The following is a 16,384-nucleotide window of genomic DNA, read 5'->3' on the forward strand; positions in this document are numbered from 1 at the left end:
AATTCAGGTAAAAAGTATCAATTATATGAGAAAAAAAATGACTTTAGATCCTTTAACACTGGAAACAGGATATTATTTTCCTTGTAGTCAAATTTTCCAGTTTCTCAAATTTGTTTTCAATTGCTAGATGCTCTCAGGAAACTCTTTGTTGCTTATTTACTTTATTATTTTGTGGGTCCTTCCTCACATTATGTTAAGATCTCAAAGATGTCTCTCAAATAAGCTTTTATTCTTAAAAGAAATGTTTTTTATATCAAGCTACAAGAATTAAAAAATAAACATTGTCCATATTTATATATTGAGAATTCATTTTCCCAAATATCTTCAATGTTTTAATTTCAGAAAAGAAAAGAGTGCCCTTCCTCGAAATAAATCCAATAATGCAATTTTAAATGATGTTATGTCAATGCTAAACTTTTATAATTAAGATAAAGCTACCTACAGGAAACCTAAACCTCCCTACATCCTTTTAAAAAGATTTATTTTATCTTTCTCTCAGAAACCTCATTTAAAGTCAACCAGAAACTGATGTGAGGATAAAAGAAAATACGTACTTATAAAATATCTGAACACAAACTTTATTTCTTTTAGAAACAGAAGCACTAAGCAGAGAGACATTAAAAGCAAGCAAGAAAGAAAACTTCGCCCTCACAAGAAAAGGGAAGAAAATCTCATTGAGATGGTGCTTCATGCTGTCCATTGTTGGATGGTAGCCCTCAGAACAGGTCCTTTAGGTAAAGTTTTCTGGAGTTATAATGCAGCATACAACCTACTGCACACTCATGGTGTTTCATTATTTATTATACAGCTATGTTACTAACAGCAATAATGTGTGCAAGGCAGCCGATAATTTCCTAGCAAAATTCATGCAAATAAACTAAAGAAAGGTTTTAAAGCATACCCCAATAGATGGTTTAAAGTTTTTTTTTTTACTATGCTACATTGAGAGTCAAGCCATGTAATGCTTCATAGCTTAAGGTTTCGATGTACTTAAAAATAACAACAGCAGCAGCTCTCGAGAAGATGGTCATATTTTTGCCTCTCATCAGCTCTTGAAAGCAGAGCCTCCCTGCAGACCCTTCCGTTAATGCTTTCTGAGTCTGCCTGTTGGTCTCCATTCTGCCAGCATAGGAAACTTCCCTCAAATTCTTTCCTGGGAGCCAAGCTGAATTCACTGAACTTATAAAATGTGGTACTTTAAATGTCCATGAGGGCCTTGTGTTTAGCAATTCAGCTCCTACTCTGGAATTCTCTGGATAATTAAAATCATTTTTGAAAAAATTAAATGTGATAATAAAAGTTTACCTTCACTTATTTTCCCTTTTTTGGATATTAGGTTGCTGTTCCACATAAATTGGAAAAGGAAACAAGCTATTTTATTCTTTAGACACTGGAAAATATTTTGCAATTGGGCACTGGCTGCTTAATGGAGATTAAAAATTTTAAAAATAGAAACTCTTTTTGAAGATCACAAAGTAAAGGGCATTTAAGTATTTTTTTGGGGCAAAATTGCCACAGCAATCATCAAGAATAAATTTAAAATATACAACAAATATACTTCTAATCTTACAATTACATGTGATTTTAAAGTGGACAAATATGACCCATTAAAAACCCTGGAAAAACCGATGATAAATTTATACTTAATTCCTCAAATGATAAATCATTTAAAATAGGAAAGAACGCTGAAATCTGATTAGACTTTAATATAGCATGTCAACATACAAGGTCAAAGTAAGTGTATAAATAGAAAAATCCTTAAAAAGAATTTTGATCTTCCTCTAAATTCAACACTTGGGGGCGGGGGGAGATATTTTCTAGGTGTAATAAATACTGGAAGTTATCCCTAGAGAAATCTTTCCAATCTTTTACTGCCCATGATCATAATGATAAATTGAGTAAGGAATATTAATGCATGTCATTTATAAGTCATTAATATAGCTCTCTTTTAGAAGAAAAACTTTGTTAAGTTCTGACACATCAAAGACTTTCTTAGCTAGTTGCCTTGGTACTTGTTACATTTATTAACTACTAATCAACTCTAAGGAGTCACGCAGCATTAAGGGACATGTCCTGGGGACCTAACTGATGGCGTGAACATACATTGGATTTTATTTTTGTAATTCTAATATATAAACACACTGACAGAATAACAGTTCTCAGGGAAGGAGCCAGAAATAGGATAAGCTTTTCTTCTAAATTTCTGGCATTTTGTTCACTGAAATGAGATATGAGCGCTGCCTGAGCATAAACGTGGACCCTTTAATATACAGGTGTTAGGCAGAAAGTGAGGTGGTGGCAGTGTGAGGAGGGTGGGATGGAGGGGAGTTGCCATGCTGCCATGCTCAGCCACATCCTTCTGAGTGGGGGACAGGTAAACCGTCGGGAACACTCACCGGGGTGTTGGACTGCTCCGTCAGCTTTTGCTCCCACATCTTCAGACGTCTTTCCCGTTCTTTAAGCTCCTGCTCTTTAAAGCTGAGATCACGTTCTAGTTTTTTCAGCCTTTCAAGAGTTGCTTCGATTTCACACCTGCACAGGGATAACTGTTTTAAGTCTCAACTTTGCTCAAGAAATATTAAGTGCTTAGTGGGTCCATCAGAATGCTCAATTAACGTAACAGGGCTTAAGACTTGTGCTTTTAAACCAAACAGTAACTTATCAGTGATTAAGAAATCTTTCATATCCTTTGAAATCAACAGGTAGTTTCTAGTTTGGAAAAATAAGTTCGAAATACTTTAACAAAGCATGAAGAGCCACTGGGGTGGAGCCGAAGCTAAGGAGCCGGTGTCCCGGTTTATCCCTTTAATAAATGCTTACATTCACCTAGCTCTTCACAGAGGGCTGTGTATATTATCTCATCTTATTCTCATAACAGCCCCAAGAAACAGGTGCTAATGATACTCAGGAAAATTATACTCAGGTTAAGTGATCAATATCACACTATTAGTAAATTTATGACAGCCTATTCACTGACTAACTCAAGCCATCTATTCATTAAGCTGACTTGGTTTCCTCAGTTTTAAAGGGTGGTAGTTATCTTATATCAGGACTCCCAAACTTTCCTAATCCTAACAATTACCTGAGCAGCTTATTAAAACAAATAAATAAACAAAAAACATAACACAGATTCCTAGGGCCCTTCCTTAGAGCTCATAATCCAGAAGGGCTGGGTGGCACCTAGGAATTTCCATTACTTAATAAAAAATCCACGTAATTTTTCCAATGAGCAAGCAAGGGAAATTCTGGGCAGATGAACTCTAAGGTTCTTTTTAACTCTAAAAATTTTAAAAGTCCCCTCCTTAGTCTCTATAGGGCGACCAGCCTCACCACTTGGAACAATATGTCCAGTTATAAAGACCTGTCCTTTATAGGAATTGAAACTGATAAGATGGCATGGTACAAATTTTTTTCTCCTTCAGGGTTATTATAATGTTTAAGTCTAAATTTATGCTCTGAGAGCTGGAAGTCCTCTCCCTTGAGTTTCTGAAGAGCCTATGAGAAAAGCAACATTAATGAGAAAATGAGAGAAAGAAGGTGAGAGAGAGAGAGAGAGAATGAGAATGAGAGAGAAGGAGGAAAGGAGGAAGGGAGGAAAAGAAGAGGGGGAAGAATGAGGAAATGCAAGGGAAGAAGGGCTGGAGAAGGCGCACAGAGAGAAGGGTGCAGAGGAAGGAAGAGGCTGGAAATAGGTCACTGCTGTAGATTAGCAGTTGAGTGCTGCCAAAAGCTGCTTCCAGGTGCCACTAAGTCAAACCTGCATGACACACTGTGTAATTCTGGTTGAGGCCTTGACTATGGAAGGTAGAAGCCCCAGATCTCAGTTAATGAATATATGTAACCGAAATCTGACTTTTTATCTCCAGGGAAAATTAGAATAAGTGGACAGCTTATTCCAATGCCTTTGTGGATGAGAACTAAATGAATGAAAACAAAAGGTTCTGGGTATTAATTGGCAAAACCCAACTCAGAAAACAGCTATTGAGGTGAATCTGGATTTGGACCTGACACTTTGCTAGATGTTTGGAAAGTATCCCAGAGCATGGCAAGTAATAAGTACATATAAAAATATCTACTGTCAAATGGAACCTTTTATTGGTGCCATTTGAAAATTATAAAAAATTACAGTAAAGTCACACTATAGTTCCTAAAAAAAAAGGCACTAAACCAGCAATCTTTCAGAATTATGACACTCATAAAAATCCAAATTTTATCCCTGATATTTCAGACATAAATGTTATTCCATTCATAAATAAATTTGTGTTTAATTTTCAAATGGAGGACCGAGAAAAAAAAAATCAATGTGGAAAACCTTAGGTTAAACTTCTGTAACGAAATAAGATAGAAAAAATGAGCCATCTTCCATAAATAAGAAGGTAAAAGGGTGACACAAGGAGGCAGCAGAGCTGGGCGTATGTCGTGGAGAGACGGCAGTGGCCTCGGCTGCTGTCTGTGCAGTGCTTCTGCCCAGCCAGTCCCAACTCCCTGCCAGGAGACCCATCTCCCTGATGCTCTTTTTGATCAGGGTAAATGACCAACACATTCAATTTCACTTGTAATTTAAGCCAAGGATTCATGTCAAGTTCCAGCTCTGGGAGCCCACTGTGATTTTGAGCCCTTCTGGAAAACAGATCAACAAGGTAAACTGAAAGCCGAGACACAGGAAAACAAACACTCACTGAGCAAATGTTCTTCCTCAGTCTGTCTCCTCAGGCCTAGCTTTCCAACACTGCTCCTGTAGACACCCCAGGACTGGACAGGAGTGTTTAAGGTGATAGGCCATAAAAGAGTAACCCAAATCCCAGGGCAACATAAAGACAGCTACTCCTCTTGCTGTTTCCTGTTTCGTGATGCATTGTTTTACATCAAATGCATCTATTGATGCATTTATATAAACTTCCTGTTCTAAAAATACAGTTTAAGTGTTTTAAGTGATGAAAATTACGGTTTTACTATTAAACCAAATCTAACCAAGGTTGACTTCAACTAGTGTCAATTTTCCCTATGCCCAAAACAGCCAATGGAGTGTAATTATCTTCTTTAATTAGTCAGAAATTTAGAAATAAAAGCTCAATTTGTAAAAACAGCTTTATTTTATACATATTACATGATACATATGTAATGTGTATATTAAATTTAGTGTTATACATTAAATGATTTGTGCTAATATCCAAATGACAAAGATTTTCTTGATCTGTGTTTTGTTTTTAAGAAGGCATGCCACAGTGAGAGTATTTTGATCCCCAAGAACATAATCAACAAAGTGTTTTGCCAAGAGACGGAGCTCTGGATGCTGCGCCACAGTGCCACGCAGCTCACTCAGTGCAGATTACCTCAGGTCTGCAGACAATCACATGGGGTAATGGAAACTGAAACGGGATGACACGTTATTTTCTGTTCTTAAGATTCATTGTCATTATCGCTAATAAGTCAATAGGGGATAAATAAACTGAAGATGTGATGACTGAGGAAATGTCTGACCCCAAATCTCTTCCCTATCAGTTATTAGGTCAAAGGAAAGAAACTCGTTTAGGTGGTTTTTAATAACCTAGTTTTAAAAAGAATTTCCAGAATAATCATTTAATTTTCTAAAATTAGATGTTCCATCTGGTCTTTGTGTAGAGGAAACTCTACCAGAAAACAAGCATGTGCCAGAAACACCAGAGCAGGTCTGGAATCCGACTTCGCTGTGACTTTAATTGATAACACATGCTTGGGACAATAATCACGTGGTTGCAGACACCAGACATAGTCGGGGAGAGAGGAGTGGTCTGAATGTGTCTTTTGAAATATCCAGATAATCTGACAAAACATGTCATTCTTTTCGGCACTTGGTAAATTGAGTGAGATAATTGTTTTTTATTTTTTTTTACCTTAATCATAACCTAAAATGATCATGCCCTGTAACAGCTCTCTTTGCTAAAAAGGAACCTAGTCAAGTGAATGCTGCATGCTAATGAGTGGATGGCATGACGCTGGCCACAAGTTCAGGAAGAGCACTGCACAATGCGTGCGCCACTGCGGGCCTGTGGGATGAGACCACCTGCATTCTGCCTCATATGACGTGATCTGGGGCAGGTTACCCGCCTCCCACCCTACGGGCCTCGGTTTCTGCATTAGTAATTTGTCAGGGATGCTATGTGGATTAAAAAAAAAAAAATATCTAAATAAAGTATAACTCTCTGGTAAAAATGTAATACACGACGGCTGTGTTTATTGTTATTCTAATTAATGTTATTACTATTCCCCATGTTTTTAACCAATAGCCTCGTTCAGTTAAAACAGCTCTGGTGCTTCTCAAACTAGTTTACTGGTTCAAGCTTTAAAGATCTATACTCTCAGCTCTCAAGATTGACTAGTTCCTGAAAGAGAGCCAATGAGGCAACCCCCAGGCAACTGTTCACCTTTTACTAATATATGTATTTTATCATTTTATTTCCCTCATCTTTTCACCTTAAAACATTAAAAAAATTAAATTTATTATTCAACTTACTGCAGAAAATAAAGATATATAAATAAAAAATGCTTTTCCATAATCTCATTACCCAATGATAACACTGAACTTTTGATATTTTTCTCAATGTACACATACTTATACACAAAATTACAAAAAATGAAATCATTCTAAACATACTGGACTGTAGCCTGTATTTCAAAATAATTGATCAGATCTGTATTATCATGAATGACTCCATACTATTTTGTAAATGGAGATATAATTTTTAAAAACCATAAAAAATAAAAACAAAAATAAGTCTCCTTTTATTGAACTTTATGCCATTTCCAGCTTTACCATTCTAATGAAACTGTGATAAACAGGTATCCTTACATTCTTGCACAATCTTCTAACTTATTTCTTTAGAATACATTTTTAGAAAGGTAGTATTTTCCCACAGCAAACTATGAGGATGTTTACAACACTAGATATTTTCATAATATAAATTTTTGCTGACCTGATAAATTAATTATGTTCTCTTATATTGATCTGATTGCTAAATGAAGTTGAACATATTTCATGTTTCTTGGCCATTTGGTTTCTCCTTTTGTAAATGCCTTTTCACGTCTTTTAGCATATTTTAATGAAAATGTTATTTCAATGACAGTAACTCTTTGTCTATCATGATGGTTTTCACAGTGCAGTCTGGGGACCCATGGGCTTTTCAAAGGATTCGAGAGGTTACAGATTTGCCTTTTCTACTCTCATTCTCTCATAAGTGTATGGACTTTTCCAGAGGCTTCAGGTCATGTGATAGTGCCACGGGCTGAATGCAGAAGCAGGACTTACTATTTTTTAAATGAATCAATAGACATATTTACATTTTTCTCAGTTCTAATTTTAAATGTGATAACTATTGACAGATGTTACTCATTTAAACAAAAGCTCTTTGGAATCCTCCATAATTTTTCAGAGTTTAATGGAATCCTGAAACAAAAAACTATTAGAACTGCTGATCTATCACACAGGAAAAAAAAATTTTAACAGTGTGGTTCTTGTTCTGGAAATTTATTTATGAAGGATATATATTACTTTTGGCCAATACTACCTTTCTTAAAATATATTTTTATACAGAAAACTAAACTTTCCCTGTTTTCCGATTTTATTTACATACTTAAAAAGACTCCCTACCTCTATTAATGGTATGAAAATCCTACAAATCCTTTGAGTAACAGATCAAAGAACATTTCCTCAAGGAATCCTTTAATTATATCCTCAGACAAGATTTGATTTCATGGTTATATATTCTCAGATGTCCAGTACTTCACTGACATAATACTTCTCAAAATAGAAATGAAATAACTATTTGCACATTTATATTTAGTAATTTAATACTGGACACTTCGTGTCCGTTGGGACTATTCTGCTCATCACCAAACCCTGATACCTAAGAGGGCACCATGTCCCACCAGAAGTTTAATGAACATCTGAATGAATAAATATAAGAACATGTTTGTCATGGCAAACAAATTAACTTACGTATTTACATTCTCTTGTGTAACACCATATTGTGTCTTTATATTATTACTACCGTGGCATTCCTTTTCTCCCATATTTATTGAGCAATGACTATGTTCAAGGCACGTTTGACATGCTGTAGGTATGTACATTGATGAACAAAAGAGATTATCTGACTCTCTTACATTTTAGTTAGTGAGATGCATATTAAATAAATTGCAGAATTACTTATTAATCCAATAGTAGTAATGACCTATGAAGGAGATGCCCTCCAAGCACATAGAGTGGAACCTCATCTACTCTGGAGCCAGGAAACACTTCCTAGAAGACATGTTATTTCAGCTGCTCTCTGAATAATGAATAGGAGCCAAGTTAGGAGTGGGCTCAGGGGTGGTGTTTGAAACAGGAATGAGCTTTAAACAGAAGAAACTAAATTTTGTAAGAATTTTGAATGAGGAAGCAATATGAATCTGTTGAGGGACTCAGAGCCATAACTAAAGGACAGTGTAATGCTCTTAAGACGAGGCTGCTGAGGCCAGAGCACAGTAGGTCTTGTGAATCTTGTCAAGTATTTTAACCTTTGTTCTAGGGTAACAAGAACCCATTATACGGATTTAAAAGGGAACGATCTGATTAGATTTGTAATGAACTCTTACTGTATGAGACAAGTATTACTTACAAGTTTTGTTTTGATAATTATTTCAGCCCAGAACAAAATCCCTCATACCTAGAGTAGTTTTACTTTTGTATCCCTAAATAAAAATTCATTCAACTAGCGAGCCTTTAAAAGAGATTTCAAAAGAACAAAAATAAATAAGGTTATTGTAAAATACCAACCAAACATAAAGCCCAAAGACATGTTTAATAACAGGAGTAAACAAATTCCGTCATTTTCAAAGTGCATGCAGTATTCATTTGGCATCAGCAGGTGGCGTAAGGCGTCACATTACCGCCATAGCTCTCAGGAACAGAGAGATGTAGTTACTTAAATCTCTGCTGAGTCAGGGAGGAATAATGTCAGCTCCCAAACATGCTATTTATATTCGTGCATCATGTGACCTGGCTCAAATGTCTCAACCCAGGCTTAGTTCTTCCACTCACACAATACAATTTTCTCATTACTAAATTTGTTATATACATGACAAAATTTAATAGGATTTATAACATCAAAAGTTTCCCTTTAAAAATATTTTTATAGTCCCCCTTGCCCTCTCCACCAACAGATACAGTGCTCTGCAAATATTCAGCCAAACAGTATTTTTATTTCTCACTGGACAGAGGCCAAAGCTTCCTAACAGAATGTACACAGAGAAATGTCTGGTAACTGTCTTTTGTCTCAGAAGATACGAATTCAATATTCTTCCCAAACACACATACACATACATATACACTCTTTTTTGCATACACATGAAATGGAGGCCTTATTAGAGCTCCAAAAATTTTTAACCCAAAAAACAAAAGTAAAAGCCTCAATTTCTAAGCTGCACTTAGAAATCAGCATTGTTATCAAGTTTTCTGATTCTTGTCTTTACTGAAGCTAGTTATGGTCCTTTAAAGCCAGAGGATATGACTACTGTATGAGGCCTACCTACCTCCACTCTGCTTTGTTGTGCAGGAATGAGTTACACTGGTCAGGAAGGTTAGTGTCATTTGACATGGACTCCAAAATTGAAATGATTTGCTTGAAAGACGGCCGTTTCTGAAGAAGAGAAAATAATCACTTGTTGGGAATTAAGAAAGTAATCTTTAAGAGAAAATCTACAACCTTAGTAATAAGTTTAACTCGTTATAACAAAATAAAATATGATGTGTTGTCCTGTTTTAATTATTTTATAACCACCAGACCACTCAGGTTTAGGGAACTGTTTTCCTTATTTTCAATCAATTATTCATAAGAATAGACTCAGATATCATTTTTCTATCATGTGGACTAAAGCTGGAATAATTATGGTTTTTCTTCAGGTAAAGAAAGTACTAGTTCTCTCTTTTGGGTATGATTAAGGACTTCTAAAAGGGAAAAGTTAAGCCCTTTAATTTAAAAATCTATGTGATAAAGCAAGCATGTAAAAGTTGAGTCTAGATGGTAGGTAGACCAGTGATCACTGTAAAATTCTTTCAACTTTTCCATATGTTTGAAAATTTTGTAATAAACTCTCGGGGGGAAAATCTACTCATCAATCTATCAGAACTAATAAAATTTCCTAAACTGGTTCCTCAGAAAAATTCCTCAGTTTTAAAGTCATTGTTCTCAATGTTTATTCCACATTATAACTAGCTTTGGTGCTAGGAAACGCTAAGGTACTGTTCACTAGAAATTGAAAAAGCAGTGGTTAGGGGTATTTCTTTAGCTAGCACTAACTACACTAGTCTATCTCTTTAGACTCTAGTCAAGGTTGAGACAAAAGGTTAAAACAAAAATGGAGAAAGATAATAAAAGGGTGATGCACATTCTCTCTTCATCATGCCTCATAATTATACCATTTCTGAACAAATTACAGTTGGAGCAATTAAAACATGCATTTTAATTTAGGAGCACAAAAACAAGAAGGAACAACGTTGAGGTGGCTTGCTCTCAGGACTTGAGCATTTCCTACATTAAGAAAGGCAATTTTTCTATTTCTCAGCAATATAAAACATATTTATTCTGAGTTATGCCACTATTGTACTCTTTTAAGGGTGTGTGTGTGTGCACGCGCATGTATCTGTGTATGTGTGCATGTTCTTTTTCCAAAGAGGAGGGCATAAGTAGCAAAATGTCACTGATGTGCACTCAACCTTCTAATAAGCAAAACGGAAAATGCTTTAAGTAGGAAATTTGAAAAATCTTCTGTTTGTCTTTTTTTAACTTCGTCTTCACTTTAATTTCTCCTGCTATGTGTCAGGTTGCAAAAGGAAAAATGTTTTAATTATTTGCATAAGAACTAATTATATAACAAATACAGGATTTTCATTTTGCATGAAAAAGCAGCAGGAGGAGCTAATGAATTTTTAAAGACTAATTTTTTTCTTATATTTAATCATTCTTGAAATAATGTGAAATTCTTTTGTAACTGGATGACAAATATCCCTAGAAAAATCTTGATTTTACCATTAGAAAACGCTCTCAGATGGAAATTATCCAAGTGAACACTTAAAAAGTAATATCAGTATAGAATTTTGTGGCACTATTCTATGAGTATTCTGGTTACAGAATACAACATTTGGACTAGGGTCTTATATAACTTCATCTGAAAGGACTTAGTTTCCTTTTAGGTATTATGTAGGCTTTGCTTACTTAAAAAATCCTGACTAGGACCATTTATGGAACATCTGCAGTGTCTCTTTAGTTGTTATCTTCATAAGGAAAATCAGTCTAAGGAAAGTATGAATTGCCCAGCATCACATGGGAAGCAAGTTACAGAACCAAGGACTAGGCTTCTAAATCCTTCAAAATGTTTATCACACGAGAGTTAGATAGTACTTCCTATCAAACTCAGGGCTTTAACTGTTATTTTTTTCTTATTTACAAATGTCACTTTAGAACTCGAACCAACACCTACCTTTACTTCCTTCTTTTCTTCAATAAAAAATTTTGAGCACCTGGGCAAACCATTGAAATGACCTGCATTTACCTAATACCACCTTTCTCTTGGATACATTTCACCTTCTTTATTGCAAAAGAATGTGTGTTTTTTTTTATAGGTCTGAGGTAAATATTTTAATCTATGTGTTAATACTCTAAAAGTTTAAGGACTGAAAAAAAACACACACAAAATATTTTAAATAATCATTACTCTATTTATGTGCACAAGACCAGCACCAACTTCTGGTTGAACTGCTACATCCTTCTAGCCGGAGAACTAAAATGTGCCTCTCAGGAAATAAACCTTGATTGGCCACTTCAGTCAACCACGAATTGGGCATCTACTTACTCAATTTATGTGAGGTGCTATATGGAAACACACAGAAAAACTAGCTCTGTTCCCTTTTAGAGCCTGCAATCCATTTATAGAGAAAAGATATTTTAAAAAATACAACAGTACAAGGTAAGGCACAAACTTAGATTACGGTTTAGGAAAAGGAACACTAATTATGCTCTGGGGTTAAACACAATAACCAGGGAAGCTTGATGATGAAGTGGTCGGGGAAGAAAAGAAGGGAGAGCACATTCAGGGAACGAAGGTGTGGAAGCTGCGTCTAGAGATCAGCAACGAAAGAAACTGGACCTCAGCTGGGTACACAATCAGATCGAACACAGGGGCCACAAATTATAAAATGTCATAAATGTAGGACACAGAACTCAATCAAACTTTATACTTCGCATGGCTAGAACACAAGATTGCTATGGTCCTAAAGAAGGGTCAGCTTACTACATGTTAAAGACATGCTGACTTCACGGCACCAACACTGGGCCTAATGTCCTTATTGTGTTAGCTGTTTACACTGTCATTTAATTAATGCACCATAAATGTATATTCTTAGAATTTTAATTACTGTAGTACAGTTTCTGATTAAGAAATTCAAAACCTGCTTTGCATACTGAAATATAATTACAATTACAGAGATCTAGTTGCACTAATCTAATTCAATGCAAATAATTTCAGGTGAAATCTCTGCTTAAATGTCAGAGAGGAAAATACTGACAAAATGATTATATGTGCTACAATGGACATATAACTGGTAGAAAAAATGTGAAAAGGGTAGGGTAGTATGACACTATTTTAACAGTAAAAAATAACTGTTCTAGAGCAAGCTTGCAAATAACCACTTATAGTTTCTACTGGATTAGTTGCAAAGTGCAGGCATTTTTCTTACTGCTTAAAAATTCCCATTTTCTGCAAAATTACATTCTAAAATAATAGGGCCTAAACAGGGGCAGGGCTGACCATTCAAAACCTATGCAACTTAGTCACAGCATACTAATAAAAACAACAGCTCTCCAAATACTAACGGTTAAAACATATGTTAAATTATTTAATAAAAACAATACTAATATAAGACTCTAAAAAAGGGTTAAGGTAGTTTAATGTATAGAAATGAAAGCGAAGATTGAGGCTGCTGGTTATGAGAGGAAAGGCAGACTGCTCAAGGCTGCAGAGAACCAGCAACGAACCCTCCCAGGACAAAGCCCTGGGAGCCCAGCCAACCGGGAGCACGCTGGGTGAGGGGGCCTTGCAGCTCCGTGTCGCTTGCTGCACCGCTGGCCACACTGCTGCACCTGAGGTTTCGCTGTTCTCACTTGGTAGTGCAGATCAGTGTGCTGGGACACTTCACATATGATTCGCTGGGAATTCTGAGTTATACTAACACAATTCCCATGCTCACCAATTGTTTATGAGTTATCCCCACCAGAGAAATATGTGGAAGAACACGGCACATATTATTATCACTCATTCTTCTTGAGGGTCGGACCGAAATTGGGTTTAAATTAAGGAAGAAATTCCATTCTTAAGATTTTCTTTTTAGATCTTTATTTAAAACGTCAGTTTGTGATATAACTATTTCCATGAAAAACTGGATGAATTGGAACTATGAAACTTTAATTCCTTTCTTGAGTATATTTCACTTTTATTGTAGGGTTTAATCTGTGAGAATCTTTTTTATTTCTTCTTTTTAGTATGGAAAATTTCAAACGCAATAATAGAGAAAACAACACAATGAATCTCCATATACCTATCGCTCAGTTTCAAAAATTATCATGGTAAATCTTATTTCATCTATACCATCATCCATCTTCTTCACTTTATTTTGAAGTGAATCCAAGACTAGCCTATCATTTTATCTATAAATATTTCCGTATGTATGTGAGGGCCTTTTAAAATGATCTTTGCAAAGAAAGGAAATAGACCATTCATGCTCAAATGTGATAACCACATGAAAGTCTAAATTCTGGAATTTCTCCAACTCTATTGTGATAGCCTAAAAAACATCACTGAAACTGGGCAGGAAGTACGTATTAAGATTCTCTGTAAGTGCTACTCTTGCCTGGTGTTTGGTTAGAAAGGCAATATAGTGTAGTGGTCAACAGTAGGGACTTGGGTTCATGTCCAGGCCCACCACTTACTAGCTGTGTGGCCTTGAGCTCATTCCTGTGTGCCTTGGTTCTTCATCTATAAAATGGGGATAATAACAGTACCTATATTTCACAGAGATATTGTGAGGAATAAATAAGTTAATAGACATAAAGTACTTGGAACAATGCCTGACATATAATAAGCACTGTGTGTTAGCCATCTTTATAGCAGGAAGGTGCAATAGTTATTATTAAAAATTAAAAAGAAAGAAACGAATTTCTCTTTATTGAGTCAAGGATGCCAGAGTGCTGTCAGAAAGAGCCAACAACGAGCTTCCAAGATCAAGATAGGCAGATGTGAACAAAAAGCCTTACAGTCAGTTTTGGGAGCAGGAATTGCAGTCCAGTTTTGCTTTGTAACGGATTTTATGACTCCATTGTGAAAACTCGAAGCCTGAGCCTCACCCCCACACTGAACCTACTAGTGTAAATATTCCCGGCTGTCTAAAAAAAGTGGGGGTGGGGGTGGGGTGGGGAGGGGGAAGGTGGTAAAAAATCCTCAAAGCCAAACAAGTGAAATTTCAGAATTCTGAACAAACAATGACAATGACAACAGCAACAACAACAACAAAATATATATATATACCTTGGCATCAGCTTCCCAACACTGATGTAACAGTTCCGCAAAACTTCTAGGGCAACTGCTTGGAATGGTTAATCTCTACAATAGAGAAAGTAAAAATAAAATAAAACATGAGGATTTACTCATTAAAAAGAGCAAATACTAATTGAAGGGACATAAAAAAGTTAATTTAAGAGCATGAACAAGACATTAAATTCGAATTTTACACTTATTAATATATGGCAGATGAGAATTTATGTTTAGATTCATATCTAATCTCTGAAGATACTTACACTTTTCCCCTAAAGAGGATCAGATTCAGCACAGCTAATGCTATAAATATAGAATCAAGTTTAAAAGAAACCACAGCAGGAGAGGGGCAAGTTTGAACTTAAATACTAAACCTAAAACCACAAATCTATCACTGCACTTTTATAGGCAACTATGAAATATGCAAACAGGCTGGGTAGCTTGGAAACCAGTTCAGCTTTGGCAGTAGATGTACAACTCTGAACACATCTTCAGCACAGACAATTCTGAGATTATTTTATTTATTTATTTATTTATTTATTTATTTATTTATTTATTTATTTATTTTTTAAGGCAAGGCAACCCTTGTTTGACCTCACAGATTACAAGGACCTTGTCATCTTACAATTCCTTATTTTTAAATTTTTTTTGTAGGCCTACAGCACCTGATCTTCCTAGGTGGTCTCCTGTCCAAGTACTAACCAGGCCTGACCCTCCGAGATAATTTTAAAGAACAGTGCATTTTCTCATTGGTAATTAAGACATTCTGAATGTATGACTCATTATGACTTAGTTTTAGTCAAACCCATAAAATGTAGGACCTGATACAACAAAGATTATAATGAGCATCAGTCCTGTTCTAACATTGTAGTGGTTCCTTGACAAATCTAGGGTGGTGTTCTTTTGGTTGTTTTAAGACTAGAGGGCTGCACCTGGAACAGGTCAAGAATACTAGCTGTCCTTCAACATGCCATAAAATCCTACATAATTAAGGACTCCTACATTCCATCAAATTTCAAATGTCCCATGTGCATTCACATAAGTAAAACAAGTGAACAGTGAGGTTTACAGCTTTCTGAGCCTGGACTCTAACTCTGACTTGCAAATAAACACAAAATATTTTCTGAACAGTTTTTAAATGTACTAACTTTCTAAGAATGCAATTACTAAATAAAATAAATCAAGGATAGATTGAATTTTGCATTATATGTAACCTAACCAAAGTTTTTGGAAAATGTCACGAACAACAGCGTTGCTCATGGTACTGGAGTCATTTACTCAGCTCTACTCTGCATTTGTAGCTGCATAGGCGCAAGCATCAAAAACTGCTCCATGGTCTCTTCCACTGTGGTCATGCCTAAGCATTTACACACTGCAATACATTTCTTCTTTATATTACAGTCGGAGTATTATTATTGATATTAAATACAATGTGTGTAGGTAGGATTTCATTTCAGGGAGGCAGAGGGGGCGTTAACACAGCAGTTATAAAAAGAGCACTGAGTGTGATGGAGTTGAGAACTACTATGCTAAGAAGTAGAGATTTACTCCATGGTACTGTTTGCCAAAGAAGTTTTGCAAATAAAAAACTTAAAACTGTACTTAGTTGGATTTAGGGGAGGCTATCTGTAAAACTAGAAAAATAGTTGCCTTGGCAAGAAAACAATCTATATTTGGAATTACAGATAATCTTGAAATAAAAAAGGACAAAGTGAAAAAAAAAATAACCCTAAGTTAGAGGTTATGCTAAGCATTTTTTAAACTTGGAGCTTTGTGATTTTGTAGA

The 16,384-nt window shown here is 35.6% G+C and overlaps 1 protein-coding gene across 6 annotated transcripts in view; it reads right to left on the minus strand.

Moving 5' to 3' along the window:
- The window catches only part of MAP3K20 (mitogen-activated protein kinase kinase kinase 20), a 155,231-nt gene that overhangs the window by 42,560 nt on the left and 96,287 nt on the right, over nucleotides 1-16,384 (minus strand). For all 6 annotated transcript variants that reach the window (XM_016135014.2, XM_036237903.1, XM_016135000.2 and 3 more), the window contains exons 9-11: nucleotides 14,593-14,667; nucleotides 9,547-9,653; nucleotides 2,397-2,532 (exon numbers count right to left, since the gene is read on the minus strand). In XM_016135014.2, coding sequence (XP_015990500.1) covers nucleotides 2,397-2,532; nucleotides 9,547-9,653; nucleotides 14,593-14,667 — 318 coding nt within the window. The remainder of the gene's footprint in view (nucleotides 1-2,396; nucleotides 2,533-9,546; nucleotides 9,654-14,592; nucleotides 14,668-16,384) is intronic.

This window comes from Rousettus aegyptiacus, unplaced genomic scaffold (assembly GCF_014176215.1).
Source record: "Rousettus aegyptiacus isolate mRouAeg1 unplaced genomic scaffold, mRouAeg1.p scaffold_m13_p_2, whole genome shotgun sequence".
Lineage (NCBI taxonomy): Eukaryota > Metazoa > Chordata > Mammalia > Chiroptera > Pteropodidae > Rousettus > Rousettus aegyptiacus.